General features: G+C 38.7%; 1 protein-coding gene across 1 annotated transcript in view; it reads left to right on the top strand.

Moving 5' to 3' along the window:
* Positions 1-22,990, top strand: part of RP1 (RP1 axonemal microtubule associated) — a 267,355-nt gene that overhangs the window by 67,473 nt on the left and 176,892 nt on the right. The window contains exon 12 of the mRNA XM_077942819.1: positions 21,838-21,941. Within this exon, the coding sequence (XP_077798945.1) occupies positions 21,838-21,941 (104 nt within the window). The remainder of the gene's footprint in view (positions 1-21,837; positions 21,942-22,990) is intronic.

The raw sequence follows: 22,990 nt of genomic DNA on the forward strand, positions 1-22,990 counted from the left end.
TTTTCTAGATATAGGGTTATGCCATCTGCAAACAAGGATAATTTGACTTCCTCTCTTCCTATTTGAATACGCTTTATTTCTTCCTCTTACTGTTAGCCCTGGCCAGGACTTCCAACACTATGTTAAATAGGAGTCGTGAGAGAGGGCATCCTTATCTTATGCCTGCTTTCAGAGGGAATGCTTCCAGCTTTTGCTCATTCAGTACGATAGTGGCTGTGGGTTTGTCATATATGGCTCTTATTATTTTGAGGTATGCTCCTTCAATACCTAGTTGATTGAGAGGTTTATTTATTTTTTTGACATGAAGGGATGTTGAATTTTACCAAAGGTCTTTTCTGTGTCTATTGAGATAATCCTGTGGTTTTTGTCTTTAGTTCTGTTTATGTGATGAATTACATTTATTGATTTGCGTATGTTGAATCAACCTTGCATCCCAGGGATGAAGCCAACTTGATGGTGATGGATAAACTTTTTGATGTGCTGTTGTATCTGTTTGCCAGTATTTTATTGAGGATTTTTGCATCTATGTTCATTGGGGATATTGACCTGAAGTTTTCTTTTTTTGTTGTATCTCTACCAGGTTCTGGTATCAGGATGATGCTGGCCTCATAAAATGAGTTAGGGAGGAGTCTCTGCTTTTCAGTTGTTTGGAATAGTTTCAGTAGGAATGGTACCAGGTCCTCTTTGTACCTCTGGTAGAATTCAGCTGTAAATCTTTCTGGTCGTAGGCTTTTTTTGGTTGGTAGGCTATTTATTACTGCCTCAATTTCAGAACTCATTATTGATCTATTTTGGGATTCAGTTTCTTCTTGGTTCAGTCATAGGAGGGTGTGTGCATCCAGGAATTTATCAATTTCTTCTAGATTTTCTACTTTATGTACATAGAGGTGTATATAGTATTCTCTGATGGCTGTTCGTATTTCTGTGGGGTCAGTGGTGATATTTCCTTTATCATTTCTGATTGTGTCCATTTGATTCTTTTTTCTTCTTTATTAGTCTAACTAGTGGTTTATTTCACTTTTTAAGTTTTGAGGTACATATGCAGGATGTGCAGGTATATATACACAATGGAATGCTGTGGAGTCCTAAAAAGGAATGAGATCATGCCCTTTACAGGGACGTGGATGAAACTGGAAGCCAATATTCTCAGCAAACTAACACAGGAACAGAAAACAAAACACTCCATGTTCTCACTTATAAGTGGGAGCTGAACATGAGAACACATGGACACAGGGAGGGGAACAACACTTACTGTGGCTTGTTGTGGGAGGGCAGAAGTGGGAGAGCATTAGGGAAAAGAGCTGATGCATGCTGGGCTTAATACCTAGGTGATGGGTTGATAGGTGCAGCGGTCTATTTTATTATTATTATTTTTTTTTCAAAAAACCAGCTTGTTGATTTTTTGAAGGGTTTTTTATGTCTCTGTCTCCTTCAGTTCAGCTCTGATATTAGTTATTTCTTATCTTCTGCTAGCTTTGGAGTTTATTTGCTCTTGGTTCTCTAGTTCCTTTAGTTGTGATGTTAGGTTGTTGATTTGAGATCTAACTTTTTGATGAGGGCATTTAGTGCTATAAATTTCCCTCTTAATACTGCTTTAGCTGTGTCCCAGAGTTCTGGTATGCTGTCTCTTTGTTCTCACTAGTTTCAAAGAACTTCTTGATTTCTGCCTTAATTTCATTATTTACCCAGGATTCATTCAGGAGCAGGTCGTTCCATTTCCATGTAGTTGTGTGGTTTTGAGTGAATTTCTAAATTTTGAGTTCTAATTTGATTGCACTGTGATCTGAGAGACTGTTATGATTTCAGTTCTTTTGCATTTGCTGAGAAGTGGAAACTCTGATCTTATATAGGGCTGTCCATCCTTCCTTCTAGAGAATGAGCCAGAGAATGAATCTGAATGCAGCACAAATTCATAAACTTTCTTAAAACATTATGAGATTTTTTTTTCTTTTCTATACTTAGTGTTAGTGTGTTTTATGTGTGGCCCAAGATAATTCTTCCAATGTGGCCTTGGAAAGCCAAAAGATTGGACACCCCTGTTCTCGGTGTTATGACTAATTGAATGCAGCTGATTCAACACTTGAACTTCTAAGGTCTGCATCTTCTATCCTCACTTTTTGAATTAATCCTTCTTGGAACCCAGCCCTCAGGTAGAAAGGAAACCAGGCAGCCATGCAGAGAGGTCCTTCAGGAAAGAACTGGCCCTGAAAGCCCCAGCTGAATCTCCAACAAGCAACCATCACCAACCGCTAGCATGTGAGCCTCTGTGTGGATCAAACTAACTGATAGATGATGCAAATAGAAAAACTTTTTACCCTTCAGTGTTTCTAGCATCTTAATATGCTAGTCCTGCCATATACAAAGCAGAATGAGAAGTTCCAAAAAAGGCAGGTGGAGAATAATATGAGTAATTTTCCTCAGTGTAACTGACATTTTTGCAACAGGAGGTCTTTTATGTGTGATAATTACTTGCAGGATTATTTCCTGATGTTATGCTCAGTGTCCCATAAATTCACACTAATGAATCAGTTTTCACATGCCTGGAAAGTGTTTTGATGAACAATGCTGACCTGTAGACATCTTTTCAAGAAAATATTTTAAGACTATCTCCCTGAGATATTTTGACTTATAATTTTCACTCCAGAAAACAATGTTGGTTTTTTTTGTGTTTTTTTGCCACCATGAGCCAATATTTCTATTTAGTTATTCAGCTGCTTGTGAATTTAGTTTTTTCCATACTTAGAGAGTTAGAGTGCTCATTTCTGAGTTCTGCTGAACCACTTCTTGGCAATACTAGGCCTAAAAGTAGATACATAACATGATAAGTTCTTTGAAATGCCACAGGGAACTTCATTATATGATAATAAACCCTTTAGGTATTAGAAACAATACTGTAGCCAACATTGACAATGGCAGTCACAAACAAGTGTTGTCTGTGTTGTGGGATCTTATCACTAAAAGGAAGGACCAGACAACTAAAGCTATTCAGTTTTTAACAATGAACCCTTGATGGCTACTTCTATGTCAGGGCTAGTTTCACAAACTTTACATCCCTTGAAATGTCAAAATATTTACTATAAAATACAGATTCATATAGTTTTTTTTCATTTTATAATAACCTTTCAAGAGAAAAACTTATAATCTGGATTTGGATATAATTGATTTATGCTACTAAAAGATTTTTAAATATTTAAAATATATTACACAACTGGAAGTTTTCCTCTGTCCTAGATTATCTCCATATTGATTTATGTAAATAATTTTACCAGGTTTTGAGTGTGGATTTTTTGCTTTTTGTTTTTGGAGTGTTTATTCATGCCATGTCAGACTATTGCATATGGAAAAGATAATTGCATTTTTCTTTTTTAATTATTAAAAATAATCTTTTGTATTACTCAATTCCTAGAAAGAATCAGGAAAGTAAAAGTCTAAAAAGCAGTGGTTTGAAGAAGAACAGGAAGGCTGCAACAGAGCATTTTGTGTAGGTTAATGAAGGTTATTAGTTAAGCTACTTTTTCTGCCCTAGTAGTCACTGACTGGACATGCCTCTGCATAATCCTATTTTTTTAAAAAAATATTTTTTACTATACTTTAATTTCTGGGATACACGTGCATAACATGCAGGTTTGTTACATAGGTATACACATGCTATAGTGGTTTGCTGCACCCATCAACCCATCATCTACATTAGGTATTTCTCCTAATGCTATACTTCCCCAAGCCCTCCATCCCCCGACAGGCCCCAGTTTGTGATGTTCCCCTCACTGTGTCCATGTGTTGTCATTGTTCAACTCCCACTTATGAGTGAAAACATGCATTGTTTGGTTTTCTCTTCTTGTGTTACTTTGCTGGGAATGATGCTTTCCAGTTTCATCCATGTCCCTGCAAATGACATGAACTCATCCTTTTTTATGGCTGCATAGTATTCCATGGTGTATATACACCACATTTTCTTTATCAAGTCTATCACTGATGGGTATTTGTGTTGGTTCCAAGTCTTTGCTATTGTGAACAGTGCTGCAATAAACATGTGTGCATGTGTCTTTATAGTAGAATGATTTATAATCCTTTGGGTATATACCCAGTAATGGGATTCCTAGGTCAAATGATATTTCTGGTTCTAGATCATTGTGGACTGTCTTCCACAATGGTTGAACTAATTTACACTCCCACCAACAGTGTAAAAGCATTCCTATTTCTCCACATCCTCTCCAGCATGTGTTGTTTCCTGACTTTTTAATGATTGCCATTCTAACTAGCCAGAGGTGGTATCTCATTGTACTTTTGATTTGCATTTCTCTGATGACCAGTGATGATGAGCTTTTTTTCATATGTTTGTTGGCCGCATAAATGTCTTCTTTTGAGAAGTGTCTGTTCATATCCTTTGCCCATTTTTTGATGGGGTTATTTGTTTGTTTCTTATAAATTTGTTCAAATTCTTTGTAGATTCTGGATATTAGACCTTTGTCAGATGGATAGATTGCAAACATTTTCTCCCATTCTATAGGTTGCCTGTTTAATGATAGTTTCTTTTGCTGTGCAGAAGCTCTTTAGCTTAATTTGATCCCATTTGTCAGTTTTTTCGTTTGTTGCCATTGCTTTTGGTGTTTTAGTCATGAAGTCTTTGTCCATCCTTATGTCCTGAATGGTATTGCCTAGGTTTTCTTCTAGGGTTTTTATAGTTTTAGGTCTTATGTTTAAGTCTTTAAACCATCTTGAGTTAATTTTTATATAAGGTGTAAGGAAGGGTTCCAGTTTCATTTTTCTGCATATAGCTAGCCAGTTTTCCCAACACCATTTATTAAATAGGGAATCCTTTCCTCATTGCTTGTTTTTGTCAGATTCATCAAAGATCAGATGGCTATGGATGTGTGGTGTTATTTCTGAGGCCTCTGTTCTGTTCCATTGGTCTATATGTCTGTTTTGGTACCAGTATCATGCTGTTTTGGTTACTGTAGCCTTGTAGTATAGTTTGAAGTCAGGTAGCATGATGCCTCCAGCTTTGTTCTTTTTGTTTATGATTGTCTTGGCTATACGGGCTCTTTTTTGGTTCCATATGAAATTTAAAGTAGTTTTTTCTAATTCTGTGATGAAAATCAGTGGTAGCTTGATGGGGATAGCATTGAATCTATAAATTACTTTGGGCAGTATGGCCATTTTCACAATATTGATTCTTCCTATCCATGAGCATGGAATGTTCTTCCATTTGTTTGTGTTCTCTCTTATTTCCTTGAGCAGTGGTTTGTAGTTCTCCTTGAAGAGGTCCTTCACATCCCTTGTAAGTTATATTCCTAGGTATTTTATTCTCTTTGAAGCAATTGTGAATGGGTGTTCACTCATGATTTGGCTCTCTGTTTGTCTATTATTAGTGTCTTTGAATGCTTGTGATTTTTGCACATTGATTTTGTATCCTGAGATTGTGCTGAAGTTGCTTATCAGCTTAAGGAGCTTTTGGGCTGAGACGATGGGGTTTTCTAAATATATAATCATGTCATCTGCAAACAGAGAGAATTTGACTTCCTCTCTTCCTATTTGAATACCCTGTATTTTTTTTATCTTGCCTGATTGCCCTGGCCAGAACTTCCAACACTATGTTGAATAGGAGTGGTGAGAGAGGGCATCCTTATCTTGTGCCTGTTTTCAAAGGGAATGATTCCAGTTTTTGCCTATTCAGTATGATATTGGCTGTGAGTTTGTCATAAATAGCTCTTATTATTTTGAAATACGTTCTATCAGTACCTAGTTTATTGAGAGTTTTTAGCATGAAGGGATGTTGACTTTTGTCAAAGGCCTTTTCTGCATCTATTGAGATAATCATGTGTTTTTTGTCATTGTTTCTTTTATGTGATGGATTACATTTATTTATTTGCATCTGTTGAACCAGCCTTGTATCCCAGGGATGAAGCTGACTTGATCGTGGTGGATAAGTTTTTGATTTGCTTCAGGATTCAGTTTACCAGTATTTTATTGAGGATTTTCATGTCAATGTTCATCAGGGACATTGGCCTGAAATTTTTTTGTGTGTGTGTCTCTGCCAAGTTTTGGTATCAGGATGATGCTGGCTTCATAAAATGAGTTAGGGAGGATTCCTTCTTTTTCTATTGATTGGAATAGTTTCAGAAGGAATGGTTCCAGCTCTTCTTTGCACCTCTGGTAGAATTCAGCTGTGAATCCATCTTCTCCTGATTTTTTTTTTTTGGCTGGTAGGCTATTAATTACTGCCTCAATATCAGAACTTGTTATTGGTCTATTCAAGGATTTGACTTCTTCCTGTTTTAGTTTTGGGAGGGTGTATGTGTCCAGGAATTTATCCATTTCTTGTAGATTTTCTAGTTTGTTTGTGTAGGGGTGTTTATAGTATTCTCGGATGGTAGTTTGTATTTATGTGGGATCAGTGGTAATCTCCCCTTTATCCTTTTTTATTGTGTCTATTTGATTATTCTCTCTTTTCTTCTTTATTAGTCTGGCTAGCGATCTATCTATTCTGTTGATCTTTTCAAAAAACCAGCTCTTGGATTCATTGGTTTTTTTGAAGTGTTTTTCATGTCTCTATCTCCTTCAGCTCTGCTCTAATCTTAGTTATTTCTTGCCTTCTGCTAGCTTTTGAAGTTGTTTGCTCTTGCTTCTCTAGTTCTTTTAATTGTGATGTTAGACTGTTGAGTTTAGATCTTTCCTGCTTTCTTCTCTGGGCATTTAATGCTATAAATTTCCCTCTAAATACTGTTTTAGTTGTGTCCCAGAGATTATGTTATGTTGTGTCTTTGTTCTCATTGGTTTCAAAGAACTTAACTTATTTCTGCCTTGATTTCATTTTTACCCAATAGTCATTCAGGAGCAGGTTGTTCAGTTTCTATGTATTGTGTGGTTTTGAGTGAGTTTCTTAATCCTGAGTTCTAATTTGATTGCTCTGTGGTCTGAGAGACTGATTGTTATGATTTCCATTCTTTTGCATTTGCTGGGAATGTTTTACTTCCAATTATGTGGTCAGTTTTAGAATTAGTGTGATGTGGTGCTGAGAAGAATGTATAGTCTGTTGCTTTGGGGTGGAGAGTTCTGTTGATGTCTATTAGGTCTGCTTGTTCTAGAGCTGAGTTCAAATCCTGAATATCCTTGTTAAGTTTGTGTCTCATTGATCTGTCTAATATTGACAGTGGGGTGTTAAAGTCTCCCACTGTTATTGTGTGGGAGTCTAAGTCTCTTTGTAGGTCTCTAAGAACTTGTTTTATGAATCTGGGTGCTCCAGTATTGAGTGCATGTATATTTAGGATAGTTTTCTCTTCTTGTTGCATTGATCCCTTTACCATTATGTAATGCCCTTTTTGTCTTTTTTTATCTTTGTTGGTTTAAAGTTGTTTTATCAGAGGCTAGGATTGCAACCCCTGCTTTTCTTTTTGCTTTCCATTTGCTTGGTAAATATTTCTCCATGCTATTATTTTGAGTCTGTGTGTGTCTTTGCACATGAGATGGGTCTCCTGAATACAGCACACTGATGGGTCCTGACTCTTTATCTAGTTTGCCAGTCTGAGTCTTTTAATTGGGGCATTTAGCCCATTTACATTTAAGTTAATATTGTTATGTGTGAATTTGATTCTGTCATTATGATGCTAGCTGCTTATTTTGACCATTAGTTGATGCAGTTTTTTCATAGTGTCAATGGTCTTTAGAATGTGGTATGTTTTTGCAGTGACTTGTACCAGTTTTTCCTTTCCATTTTTAGTGCTTCCTTCAGGAGCTCTGGTAAAGCAGACCTGGTGGTAACAAAATCTCTCTGCATATGCTTGTCCGTAAAGGATTTTATTTCTCCTTCACTTACGAAGCTCAGTTTGGCTGGATATAAAATTCTGGGTTGAAAATTCTTTTCTTTAAAAATGTTGTATATTGGTCCCCACTCTCTTCTGGCTTATAGGATTTCTGCAGAGAGATCTGCTGTTAGTCTGATAGACTTCTGTTTGTGGGTAACCCAACCTTTCTCAGTGGCTGCCCTTAACATTTTTTCCTTCATGTCAGCCTTGGTGAATCTGGTTGATCTTCTCGAGGAGTATCTTTGTGGTGTTCTCTGTATTTCCTGAATTTGAATGTTGGCTTGTCTTTCTAGGTTGGGGAAGTTCTCCTGCATAATATCCTGAAGAGTGTTTTCCAACTTGGTTCCATTCTCCCTGTCACTTTCAGGTACACCAATCAAAAGTAGGTTTGGTCTTTTCACACAGTCCCATATTCCTTGGAGGCTTTGTTCATTCTTTTTTTGCTAATCTTGTCTTCATACTTTATTTCATTAAGTTGATCTTCAATCTCTGATATCCTTTCTTCTGCTTGATCGATTTGGCTGTTGATACTTGTGTATGCTTCACGAAGTTCTTGTGCTGTTTTTCAGCTCCATCAGGTCATTTATGTTCTTCTCTAAACTGGTTATTCTTAGCTTTTTTGCATTGGGTTAGAACATGCCCCTTTAGCTTGGAGGAGTTTGTTATTACCCACATTCTGGAGCCTACTTCTGTCAAATTGTCAGACTCATTCTCTGTCCAGTTTTGTTCCCTTGCTGGTGAGGAGTTGTGATCCTATGGAGGGGAAGAGGCATTCTGGTTTTTGGAATTTTCAGTCTTTTTTGCGATCATTTTTCCTCATCTTTGTGGAGTTTTCTACCTTTGGTCTTTGATGTTGGTGACTTTCAGATGGCGTTTCTGTGTGGATGTCCTTTTTGTTGATGTTGATGCTATTCCTTTATGTTTGTTAGTTTTCCTTCTAACAGTTAGGCCCCTCAGCTGCAGGTCTGTTGGAGTTTGCTGGAGGTCCACTCCAGACCCTGTTTGCCTGGGTATCACCAGCAGAGGCTGGAGAACAGCAAATATTGCTGCCTGTTCCTTCCTCTGGAAGCTTCATCCCAGAGGTGTGCCCACCAGATGCCAGCTGGAGCTCTCCTGTATGAGGTGTCTGTCGACCCCTGCTGGGAGGTGTCTCTCAGTCAGGAGGCACAAGGGTCAGGGACCCACTTGAGGAGGCAGTTTGTCCCTTAGCAGAGCTCGAGCACTATGCTGGGAGATCCGCTGCTATCTTCAGAGCCAGCAGGCAGGAACGTTTAAGTCTGCTGAAGCTGTGCCCATAGCTGCCCCTTCCCCCATGTGCTCTGTCCCAGGAAGATGGGAGTTTTATCTATAAGCCCCTGACTGGGGTTGCTGCCCTTCTTTCAGAGATGCTCTGCCCAGAGAGGAGTAATGTAGAGAGGCAGTCTGGCCACAGCAGCTTAGCTGAGCTGCGGCGGGCTCTGCCCAGTTCACACTTGCTGGAAACTTTGTTTACACTGTCAGGGGAAAACTGCCTACTCTCAAGCCTCAGTAATAACATGACGGATGCCTCTCCCCCCACCAAGCTGGAGCATCTCAGGTTGACGTCAGACTGCTGCGCTGGCCACAAGAATTTCCCCAGTGGATTGTAGCTTGCTGGACTCTGTGGAGCTGAGATCTGCTGAGCTAGACCACTTGGCTCCCTGGCTTCAGCCCCCTTTCCAGGGGAGTGAACTGTTCTGCCTCACTGGCTTTCCAGGTGCCACTGGGGTATGAAAAATAACTCCTGAAGCTAGCTCAGTGTCTGCCCAAACAGCCACCCAGTTTTGTGCTTGAAACCCAGGGCCCTCGTGGCGTAGGCACCAGAGGAAATCTCCTGGTCTTCAGGTTGTGAAGATCATGGGAAATGTGTAATTTCTGGGCAAGAGTGCATCTTTTCTCATGGCATGGTCCCTCACAGCTTCCCTTGGCTAGGGCAGGGAGTTCCCCGACCCCTTACACTTTCCAGTTTAGGCAACACCCCACCCTGCTTCTGCTCCCCTCCATTGCCTGCACCCACTGTTTAACCAGTCCCAGTGAGATGAGCTGGGTACCTCAGTTGGAAATGCAGAAATCACCCACCTTCTGCGTTGATCTCGCTGGGAGCTGCAGACCGGAGCTGTTCCTATTCGGCCGTCTTGCCAGCCACCTGATAATTGCATTTTTCAATGTTGAGGTTTTAAAATATTTCACAAATTACTTGATACTGCTCCCTTCAAAGGGTGGAACCTGATTCCTCTCCCCATGAGCATGAGCCGAATTTAGTGACTGTCTTCTAAAAAATAGAATATGGTGGAGATGACTGTGTGACTTTCAAGAGTAGGTCATAAAAGGTATTACAGATTCCTGCTGGCCCTGTCTCTCGGATCGCTCATTCTGGGGAAGCCAGCTGCCATGTCATAAGGACATTCAAGCAGCCCTGTGGAGAGGCTGACATTGCAAGGAATAGAAGCCATTTGCCAACAGCCCTTTGAGTGAGTCATCTTGCAGGAGGATCCTCCAGTTCCAGACAAGCCTTTAGATATCTACAGCCCCAACCAACCTCTTGATTGCAACCTTATGAAGAGCCACTCAGATAAGTTTCTCCTAGATTCTTGACCTGCAGAAATTCCAAGAAATAAATATTTGTTTTAATGGTGGGAAGTTTGGGAGTAATATTTTACACAACATTAGGTCGCTAACTACAGCAGTTCATAAACTGTTCTATAAGGTAATTGCTTACAATATTTTGCTACTCTGGACACTAAGAGGGGCTCCACCTTCCTTTCACACTAAGTTATGGCAAAGAATGGAAAGAGCAATATCACTCTAATCTCTAATTGTAATCCTCATTTTTTTTTTTCTCATGTTGCTGTTTCACTTCTACATTCTGCAGTGGGAAGTCCTGAATATTCAGTGTTAATATTGATGCCTATTTAATGATGGATGCATTTTAAAAAATATTCATTGTAGAAGGCATTGCAAGCATTAGAAAACAATATTTCTAATATAAAAGTAATTACACGCTTTAATGATAAAAATATTCAATGAATTAGTAATGGAAGGGAGTTTCTTCTACATGGCGACGAGCATTTATGAAAAACCCACAGCTAATGTAATCAGTGGTTAAAGACTGAAAGCTTTCTGTGTCGGAACTCAGAAAACAATGTCCTGAAATATGGTGCTTTGACATGCTGAACTAAAGAAGCAGTCTCAAGGTCTCTCTGACCCCCACCCCTCTAATCTTCTGTCTCTCCCAAAGCAGAGAATGAGGCTATTCTCTGAAGTTTCCTTTTCTACCTAAAAACTGGACCCCAGAGAGGAACACAATTGCCTTCAATTCCTTCCCTGAAATTTCATCAATCAGAGAAGATTAAAACTCATATCACAGAGGAAGACACTGAAAATTTAACACCATTACAGCCCAGATGAAATTTGAACTTTGTCCCAACTATTAATAGCATTTATTCTCTGGTCCTATCTCATTCAGTTTCCAAAAAGAATCATTCATAAGATAATGTCTGCCTCCAGGTCCACTCATTTCCTCCCCAAAATCATTTACTGCTACAACCCCACCTAATCTTCCCCTATGGAGCATTTTTACCCCACTGGTTATTGGGTAGCATGCACATTAGAATAAATTTGTTTTTTTTTTTCTCCTATTAATCTGCATTTCTTCAGTTAATTTTCAGTGAACCTTCAGAGGGGGAAGGGGGAAGCTTTCCTTCTTTGCCCCTATACCCCTAAATAAAAAACAAGATGAGGATGTCTGTTTTTGCCACTTCTATTCAACATTTTACTGGAAGTTCTAGGTAGAACAGGCAAGAAACAGAAATAAAAGACATCCAAATAAAAAAAGAAGTAAAACTATATTTATAGATGACATGATATAATATATAGAAGATCCTAAAGGATCCACACAAAAATATTAGACCTAATACATAAAGTCATAAAGATTGTGGGATACAAGATAAACACAGAAAAATTATTTGTATTTTTATGAAGTAGCAATGAACAATCCAAAAGTTAATTTAGGAGAACTATTTATAATAGCATCAAAATCTTAGCAATAAATTCAAGAAATGCAAGTCTTTGTATACTCAAAGCTATTAAACATTTTTGAAAGGAAGAAGACCTAAATAGATGGAGAGATAGTCCATGATTGTAAACTGGAAATCTTAAATTTCCAGAGTAATCTACAGATTCATTGCAATCGCTATCATTTTTTTTCCCCCCTGAGATGGAGTCTCACTCTGTCACCCAGGCTGGAGTGCAGTGGCATGATCTCCACTCACTACAACTTCTTCTTCCGGGTTCAAGCAATTCTCTTGCATCAGCCTCCCAAGTAGCTGGTACTACAGGCATGCACCACCACACCCGGACAATTTTTTTTTTTTTTTGTATTTTTAGTAGAGACAGGATTTCAACATGTTGGCCAGGCTGGTCTCGAACTCCTGACCTCAGGTGATCCACCCACCTTGGCCTCTGGAAGTGCTGGGATTACAGGTGTGAGCCACAAGACCTGGCCTGAAATTGCTATCAAAATCATAACACCCTTTTCTGCAGAAATGGAGAAGCTAATCATAAATTTCGCATGGAATTTCAAGGTTCCTTGAATAGCCAAAACAATATTGAAGAATAACAAAGTTGACAGACATATATTTCCTCGTCTTAACAAGGAAGCAAGATAGCCCACCCACATGTAGGCAGTCTTGGCAACCTTAGGCTCCCCTTTGGTTACGGCCCCTTACCGGTGACAGGGAACATAACAGGAGGGCTCTCTGGGAGGGTGCCATCCCTTTAGGGATGCCAACCTAAAGGAAAGAAGATGAGAAAAAATATGGAGCATTTGTTTGGGCCAAGGTTGAGGGCGACAGCTCAGGACACATTTCACACTTCAAGGTTGCCTTTGGAGAGTGCTCCGGAGAGCAAAAGAGGGCTCACTACAGAAGTTGTTCTTCAGGAATTCTTGTAGGTTTACAGAAATAACATTGGTTAGTGAGTGGTTGAACTATAGGGTGTATGACTATGACATTTTATGGCTACTTGGTGTCAGTCTAGAGCCTGAATAGCAAGTGGCCTCAAGAGGTAATCACTTATCTCAAGGGGGAGTGAGATGTGACTACTGTTACATTTGATTTTATTAATTTATTATACTTTAAGTTCTAGGGTACATGTGCGCAATGTGCAGGTTTGTTACATAGGTATACATGTACTGTGTTGGTTTGCTGCACCCATTAACTCGCCATTTACATTAGGCATTTCTCCTAATGCTATCTCTCCCCCTGCCCCCCACCCCACTGTGTCCGGAATTGGTTCCTTCTGATGGGTTCTTGGGCTCGCTGACTTCAAGCATGAAGCCACAGACCCTCGTGGTGAGTGTTACAGTTCTTAAAGATGGTGTGTCCAGAGTTTGTTCTTTCCAATGTTCAGATGTATCTGGAGTTTCTTCCTTCTGGTGGATTTGTGGTCTTGCTGACTTCAGGAATGAGGCCACAGATCTTCGCAGTGAGTGTTACAGCTCTTAAAGGTAGTGCCTCTGGAGTTGTTTCTTCCTTCTGGTGGGTTCATGGTCTTGCTGACTTCAGGAATGAAGCCGCAGACCCTCGTGGTGAGTGTTACAGCTCATAAAATAGTGCAGACCCAAAGTGTGAGTAGCGGCAAGATTTATTGTGAAGTGCAAAAGAACAAAGCTTCCACAGTGTGGAAGGGGCCTGAGTGGGTTGCCACTGCTGGCTGGGGTGGCCAGCTTTTATTCCCTTATATGGCCTTGCCCACATCCTGCTGATTGGTCCATTTTACAGAGCACTGATTGGTCCATTTTGCTGATTGGTTCCTTTTACAGAGTGCTGATTGGTGCATTTACAATCCTTTAGCTAGACACAGAATGTTGATTGGTGCATTTACAACCTTTAGCTAGACACAAAAGTTCTCCAAGTCCTCACCTGACCCAGAAGCCCAGCTGGCTTCACCTCTCACCATGACAGACCCCAGTGTGTGATGTTCTCTGCCCTGTGTCCAAGTGTTCTCATTATTCAGTTCCCACCTATGAGTGAGAACGTGTGGTGTTTGGTCTTCTGTCCTTGTGATAATTTGCTCAGAATAATGGTTTCCAGCTTCATCCATGTCCCTGCAAAGGACATGAACACATCCTTTTTCATGGCTGCATAGTATTCTGTGGTGTATATGTGCCATATTTTCTTAATCCAGTGTATCTTTGATGGACATTTGGATTGGTTCCAAGTCTTTGCTATTGTGAACAGTGCTGCAGTAAACATACGTGTTCATGTGTCTTTATAGTAGTATGATTTATGATCCTTTGGGTATATACTCAGCAATGGGATGGCTGGGTCAAATGGTATTTCTAGTTCTAGATCCTTGAGGAATTGCCACACCATCTTCCAGAATGGCTGAACTAATTTACACTCCCACCAACAATGTAAAAGCATTCCTATTTCTCCACATCCTCTCCAGCATCTGTTGTTTCCTGACTTTTTAATGATGGCTATTCTAACTGGTGTGAGATGGTATCTCATTGTGGTTTTGATTTGCGTTTCTCTGATGACCAGTGATGATGAGCATTTTTTCATGTGTCTGTTTGCTGCATAAATGTCTTCTTTTGAGAAGTGTCTGTTCATATCCTTTGCCCACTTTTTGATGGGGTTGTTTGTTTTTTTTCTTGTAAATTTGTTTTAGTTTTTTGTAGATTCTAGATATTAGCACTTTGTCCGATGGGTAGATTGCAAAACTTTTCTCCCATTCTGTAGGTTGCCTGTTTACTCTGATGGTAGTTTGTTTTGCTGTGCAGAAGCTCTTTAGTTTAATTACATCCCATTTGTCTATTTTGGCTTTTGTTGCCATTGCTTTTGGTGTTTTAGTCATGAAGTCCTTGCTCATGCCTATGTCCTGAATGGTATTGCCTAGGTTTTCTCTTGGGGTTTTAATGGTTTTAGGTCTAACATTTAAGTCTTTAATCTATCTTGAATTAAGGTGTAAGGAAGGGATCCAATTTCAGCTTTCTACATATGGCTAGCCAGTTTTCCCAGCACCATTTATTAAATAGGGAATCCTTTCCCCATTGCTTGTTTTTGTCAGATTTGTCAAAGATCGGATGGTTGTAGATGTGTGGTGTTATTTCTGAGGCCTCTGTTCTGTTCCATTGGCCTGTATCTCTGTTTTGGTACCAGTACCATGCTGTTTTGGTTACTGTAGTCTTGTAGTATAGTTTGAAGTCAGGTAATGTGATGCCTCCAGCTTTGTTCTTTTGGCTTAGGATTGTCTTGGCAATGCAGGCTCTTTTTTGGTTCCATATGAACTTGAAAGTAGTTTTTTCCAATTCTGTGAAGAAAGTCATTGGTAGCTTGATGGGGATGGCATTAAATCTATAAATTACCTTGGGCAGTATGACCATTTTCATGATATTGATTCTTCCTATCCATGAGCATGGAGTGTTCTTCCATTTGTTTGTGTCCTCTCTTATTTCCTTGAGCAGTGGTTTGTAGTTCTCCTTGAAGAGGTCCTTCACATCCCTTGTAAGTGGTATTCCTAGGTATTTTATTATCTTTGTAGCAATTGTGAATGGAAGTTCACTCATGATTTGGCTCTCTGTTTGTCTGTTATTGATGTACAGGAATGCTTGTGATTTTTGCACATTGATTTTGTATCCTAAGACTTTTCTGAAGTTGCTTATCAGCTTAAGGAGATTTGGGGCTGAGACGATGGGGTTTTCTAAATATACAATCATGTCATATGCAAACAGGGACAATTTGACTTCCTGTTTTCCTAATTGAATACCCTTTATTTATTTCTCCTCCCTGATTGTCCTGACCAGAACTTCCAGCACTATGTTGAATAGGAGAGGTGAGAGGGGGCATCTCTGTCTTGTTACATTTTAAATGCCTCTCTGGGCCTGACAATTTAAAGGGACTAGTATTCCTCAGATGAAAAGTTATTTCCTTTCTTGAGGCCTAAGTTGGCATACACAGCTCCTTCTTTCAAAGTCAATTACTAGGTTAAAAAGGATGTTAAGTCTCTTTATAAATATTGCCACATCTCTTTCCAGAAGTTATACCAGTTTTCACTGTCATCAGTGGTGCATGAGTCTTAGACTCACTACACTCTTGCCTTTAAAGTAGAAGTAATAACGAATACATAAACTTGTATATGTATATAGGTTTTTTTTCCATAAAGCATAAGTAGTTAATGGGGCTATATACTCTACCCACTTTTGTTTGTGAAACACTTTTCTATTTACTTGGCATCCCCTTTCACTGTCAGTGGTGCCCTAATGACAGTTATACAGTCACCATATCTCTAATACATACTTTTTAAATTTCCAGTTCCAGTTTCAACTTAAGTGAAGTGACAATTTAAAGAGAATTATTTCATAGGGGATATAGCTTCTTAAATCTTCTTTGTGCTTTCAAGACAAACTTTTCTAAATTTAAAAAATTACTGCTTCAGTAAATAATTTGTATGGTGTATTGAAGAGTGTAATACCTCTTCTCCCTTTGCTTCGACTTAAAAATAAATGTTATTGTGCCGGTTGTTCTCTAATTCCCTTTGAATAGATAAAAATATAGCTAATTTCAATACCTGCCACCTGTGTAGATTTTCTTTGGTCTCCTTACCTATATCTCCTTTGTACCTAATGGAATTCCAGTTCCTCTCTGAGATCATCGCTAATAGTTAATCTATATAGTTTAGGCCCTATTTCTAGTGAATATCTGGTGGTGATTAGCTGCTATTCTTGTCTCTGTCTGGTTCTCTGTACTTGGTTTTAATTAAGAATCTGAAAAAAGGTTTATTAGTATATAACACTAACTGTACAATGTCCACTTTTTCTACTGCCCAGCTCTTACCACATCTTGACTATACTTCTCTGAAATCAAACCCCTCTATTTTCTGAGCAGAGTTTGAAAGATCTCCTTTGTTTTAGATTGGAAATGAATGTGCTCTAAATTGGGTGTTGTCTGGTTCAGCCCCCTTCACTGAGAACTTCAATCCCCATATACAGAAAGAAACCTTGGGGAAAGGTGATGTCAGGGGAGAAGAGGATTCTGGATGTTTTAGAAATACATGTACATATTAATAGTAGGGGAGTGGCTGCTGATTTTTCTCTGGGATGTATACTGTAACTCTCTGACTTAAGTATATAGTATGAAGTGTAACACCTTTACTGAGCTGCAGCAAATCGGGGCTATTTGTATCAAATTGCTGAATTTCTCAATTCAGAATCTCGCAAGAGATCTAACATTAGTTTCAAGTGTTGTACTGCATGTGGTTGCAACAGGGAGTGTTTAATCTTCTGTTTTACTCTAGAAGCTGTAAAACAAGTTTTAAACATTTTCCCCCACCACTACAAACATAATCATCTCATGTTAAAAGCAGTCTACTAGCAACCCAAAGCTGTCAACTGCATTTGGTAATTTAAACCTTTACTCTTCCGTGGCTACTCTTTGCCTACTACAAAAGGCTCTGGGAGAGAAGTTGCATGTCTAAAATCAGCTTCCTTTATTCCCTCCTGGGTTGGGAGATAGCCATGAATGGATTTGAAGTAGAGTAGAAACACTTTGGCAGCTAAGTGGAGGCCAGATTTGAGGCATATGGAGGAAGATTAGAAAAGGAAAGACCAGTCAGTAGGGTTTTGTAATATGTCAAGCAAAAGGTAATGAGGGCTTGGAGTACTTCAGTGGGAGTACTGATGGAGAAGAAAGAAAAATTTGAAGAATTTCAAGCAAGCAAAATTGGCAGGGCTTGATGATATATTGGAAAAGGAATGTTAAGGGAAAAGGATTACTCTAAGGTTTCTGCTTTGGGTAATTGAGTTATTCATTGAGTCACTAACTGAATTAAGAAATGTAGAAGGATTTAGTAGGATTAGATTTGGAAGCTAGGAATGTGTGGAAAATTATGAGTTTTAGTTTGTGCATACTGAGTTTTGAGTGTTCATGAAACATCCAGTTGTTTACATTCAACAGTATATAAACCTGATGTTGATGGAGAGCTGAGTGGTGGAGATATAGGTTTGGGATTTCTCAATTTATAGATTATTAAAGCAGATTTCCCAGGGAGCGAGAAGAAGAGTGAGAACGGTAGTCATTTAAAGATAGAAGCCTAGGGACACCTTTGAGTGAAGAGCATGTAGGGGCCAAGGGAAAACTTCCCCTTTCCCCTGTGAAGATTCACTAAAAATCACTGATAAAATGCAGATTAATAACGGAAAAAGCATACAAGTATTTTGTATTTAAAAGCATGCAAGTATTAATAGGATAAAAAGCATACAAGTTTTACATAACACAAGAGCCTTCAGAATGAAGACCCACAGATACAGGGGAAGTTCTCCATTTAAAATATATATATTTAACAAAATATGAACAGCCATGTAGAAATAGGATTGGACAAAAAAGGTATAAACTAGTACTAATAGACTGAGTGGGGAAACCTAGCAAGGCCTGTCTTTCTAGATTCTTCTTGGCCTCGCTGTGCTACATTCCTTCCTTCTGGGTGTGGGACAGTACCCTCTCTGGTTAGGGGTCTTATGACTTATAGTCAAGGCAGGTCAGATCATTTCTTCATGGCCAGTTTTTCCATAGAAAGGGAGGAAGAATGTTAGAAAAATATTTTTAGGTTTCATGACTGGCTTTGGGGAGATGGGGCTCTGGTTTCTATGACCTGCCTTGGAGAAGAGAGATTCTAGTTTCTGTGGCTAGCCTCCAGGGAGAATGAGGGGCCAGGTGAAAGTCAGAAAAAGCTTTTGCTTCTGAGACCGCTTCTGAAGGACTTCATTTTGGGATGTTGTTTTTTGGGACCCTACAATAGAACAAAGAATGAAGTGGGAGACCAAGAAGGAAGCTAGTGAGGTGGGAGATGGTGGAGTTTCAAATGGCATCCACAGGTTCAAACATAGTAAAGAGGCAAAGTGCAATAAGGATTGAAATACTTCTGTTGGATTTGACCAATTCAAGTTTATTTTGGTGAATGTGACTAGATCCAATGGATGTTAGTATTAGCTGGGAACTTTAAGATAATGTAGCCTTAACCCTTATTTTTAAAGATCAGAACATTTTAGATATAAGAACTTTGATAATTTTTATCTAGGTTATAACTAAAAATATTCCTTGCACAACATAGGTGTTCAATAAATGATGGTTGAATGAGTGATTGAACTCTTTATTGGCAGAGCCAGAACTAGAAATCATACATCCAGATTCATGTTGTAGAGAAAGCTTTTTCTCTACTGTTTTAGGTTTGAATGGTTGGGAGCCTGAGAAATAACTGACAATAGACATGTATCAGGAGAAAATACAAGGTTTATTTACATGTGCACACCATAGGTAAGGTGGAAGTACTTAGTAATGAGTAACTTACTGAATAGTAGAGGTAAGGGTTTATATGCCAACTTCACAACAAAAAAGGGAGTGTGTTTAGGGCTTCCATGGGAAAGTATGGAACGTTCTATTGGACTTCCAGTAATGTGGGAGCCAGTGGCACCTGTATTTTCAGGAAGGGGATGAATACAGCTGTAGTTCCTGGAGTATCTGCCTAATGCTTCTTTCTGTTGCTGCTGATTGCTCAGATGTTTTCAGCTTAATTTTAATACCTCTTAGTGGCCCGTCATGCTACCAAAAATAGAGTGGGCTTCTTCAAGGAGATGGGCACGCCGGGTTATCGGGGTGAATGCATCAATCTGCTCATCTGCCAACTGAACTAGACCTAGGTGCCAAACTGTAGTAAATTTTTATCAATGAAGTGGAAGCACGTGTTTTTGTTTTTTTGGGGGGGAATTTTTATTGAGTATCTTCAGGGAAGATTATTTCCTGCGTTATTTTCAAAAACTGGAAAGGAAGGGTCAAAAAAAAAGACAGTACCTGGCCGGGCGTGATGGCTCATGCCTGTAATCCCACCACTTTGGTAGGCTGAGACGGGCAGATCACCTGAGGTCGGGAGTCCGAGACCAGCCTGACCAACATGGAGAAACCCTGTCTCTACGAAAAATACAAAAATTAGCCAGGCATGGTGACACATGCCTGTAATCCCAACTACTCGGGAGGCTGAGGCAGGAGAATCGCTTGAACCTGGAAGGCGGAGGTTGTGGTGAGCCAAGATTGTGCCATTGCACTCCAGCCTGGGCAACAAGAGCAAAACTCCATCTCAAAAAAAGAAAATAAAATACAGTAGCTTATGTTCATGGCAAGCACCTCTCCTCATCGTCTAGTTCCAAGGAAAAAATTCCAGCGTTTCCTCAAGGCTACAGAAACCAAAACAGCATGGTACTGATAGGAAAACAGATATGTAGACCAATGGAACAGAACAGAGGCCTCAGAAATAATACATCTACAGCCATCTGATCTTTGACAAACCTCACAAAAACAAGCAATTGGGAGAGGATTCCCTATTTAATAAATGGTGCTGGGAAAACTGGCTAGCCATATGTAGAAAGCTGAAACTGGATCCCTTCATTACCCCTTGTACAAAAATTAACTCAAGATGGATTAAAGACTTAAATGTAAGACCTAAAACCATAAAAACCCTAGAAGAAAACCTAGGCAATACCGTTCAGGACATAGGCGTGGACAGAGACTTCATGACTAAAACACCAAAAGCAATGGCAACAAAAGAAAAAACTGACAAATGGGATCTAATTAAGCTAAAGAGCTTCTGCACAGCAAAAGAAACTATCATCAGAGTAAACAGGCAACCTACAGAATGGGAGAAAATTTTTGCAATCTACCTATCTGACAAAGGTCTAATATCCAGAATCTACAAAAAACTTAAACAAATTTACAAGAAAAAAACAACCCCATCAAAAAATGGGCAAAGGATATGAAAAGATGCTTCTCAAAAGAAGACATTTATGCAGCCAACAAACATGAAAAAATGCTCATCATCACTGGTCATCAGAGAAATGCAAATCAAAACCACAATGAGATACCACCTCCAGCCAGTTAGAAGGGCGATCATTAAAAAGTCAGGAAACAACAGATGCTGGAGAGGATGTGGAGAAATAGAAACACTTTTACACTGTTGGTAGGAATATAAATTAGTTCAGCCATTGTGGAAGACAATGTGGTGATTCCTCAAGGATCTAGAACTAGAAATACCATTTGACCCAGCAATCCCATTACTGGGTATACACCCAAAGGATTATAAATCGTTCTACTGTAAGGACACATGCACACATATGTTTATTGCAGCAGTGTTCACAATAGCAAAGTCTTGGAACCAACACAGATGTCTATCAATGATAGACTGGATAAGGAAAATGTGGCATATATACACCATGGAATACTATGCAGCCACAAAAAAGATGAGTTCATGTCCTTTGCAGGGACATGGATGAAACTGGAAAACATCATTCTCAGCAAAGTAACACAAGAAGAGGAAACCAAACAATGCATGTTCTCACGCATAAGTGGGAGCTGAACAATGAGAACACATGGACACAGGGAGGGGAACATCACACACCAAGGCCTGCCAGGGGTTGGGGGCCTGGGGGAGAGATAGCATTAGGAGAAATACCTAATGTGAATGATGAGTTGATGGGTGTAGCAAACAAACATGGCACGTGTATACCTATGTAACAAACCTGCACGTTGTGCACATGTACCCCAGAACTTAAAGTATAATAAAAAAAAGTTTAACTTTGTTATGAAATCATTTTATAAATATTATATAATATACATTACATGTTATATATTTGATATATTTTATATATTAGTATATTGCATATGTATATAGATATAGCCGTGTATATACATACATACTCAAATATATATGACACAGACTAGGAAATGAAATAGGTCATGGATCAAGGAATCACCAGTTTTTAAAATCATTTTATTCACATAGATATAGATGAGAAAAGTGCATACATTATACTATGACTTTTCACAAGTTGAACATACTATGGAGAAGCATTTTACCTTTGACTGAAAACATTTAATAGAGAAATGTAAAATATTAAGAGATTTCAGTATATATTGAATAAAAAGTTTTAAAAGCAAAAATTACTTTCTAATACTTAAAATATGTTTTCCAGGTGTCTTTGATGTTATTTTCAACGAAAGAAATATATGCATTTTCCAAAGTCATGAGATAAGGCATCTTTCTCTTGCTCTTGACAATGGCATTGTCACTGGAATGGTGTGTAATAAATTTTCTTTTTGCCATATATCAATAGTATTATGTTTGTATATATTTTTGTATAATATACATTTATAAGATTACCATTTCCTTTTGGCTTGTACTAGTGCTTTTTTCATTCTGTTTTGTTTCATTAGTTGTTGAGATTGTGATGCATAAATGGTTCTAAATTTCAGCAATTGGAATTTAGACAAGAAAAAGTAGACCAATTTTCTAATAACATTCAAAATTTTAATGAGCTTTCAAAAGGAGACTGACTTCTCAATGGCCGTTTTGGGGACCATATTGTTGGGGAAAAAACAATAATTTTATATAATTATACCTTGTATTGCTTAGTTTAGATTTGAAAAGTAGCATTTAATATAATGCATACATTTTATTTATTTTTTAAAATAATATAATATAGAATAACTTTAATGTACTGTCTTAAGTGCTTAATATGTATTACAATATTTCATTCTTCAATCTACTAGATGAGACAATCCATTATTATTTGTATTTAACGGAAGAGGAACATGAAAAATAGAAGGATTAAGTGAGTGCACAGAGTCACAAGCTAGTAAGTGTGAAAGCAGGAATTTAGTGTAGGCAATCTGACACTAACACTCATGCTACAGCTTCCTCATATAACGCTATACAATAATTGTTTTTTTTTTTTTTTTTTTTGGAGACAAGATCTTGCTCTGTTAACCAGGCTGGAGGGCAGTTGGCATGATCAGAACTCACTGCCGTCTCGAATTCCTGGGCTGAAGCATTCTTCCTGCCTCAGCCTCCCCAAATACTGGCATTACAGGCTGATTTCAACTCATGGGATGTTGTTTAACTTAAGGGAAAAGAATGCTTATAGAAAAAAACCCACCTTGTATAATTTATATGCCTGAAATTCTGACTAGTGATCAATCAGTCAGACTTTTCCATGAAGTCTTTTCTTCTCTGCTCTGGACTTGCTAAGGTACCTACACTATAGTTCACAGCACATTCTGATCAGCATGGAACCTGGTCATAGTAAATGCTTAAGAAATACGAATGTGGATATGGAATCTACTCCA

The sequence above is a fragment of the Macaca mulatta genome, chromosome 8 (assembly GCF_049350105.2).
Source record: "Macaca mulatta isolate MMU2019108-1 chromosome 8, T2T-MMU8v2.0, whole genome shotgun sequence".
In the NCBI taxonomy this organism is placed as follows: Eukaryota; Metazoa; Chordata; class Mammalia; order Primates; family Cercopithecidae; genus Macaca; species Macaca mulatta.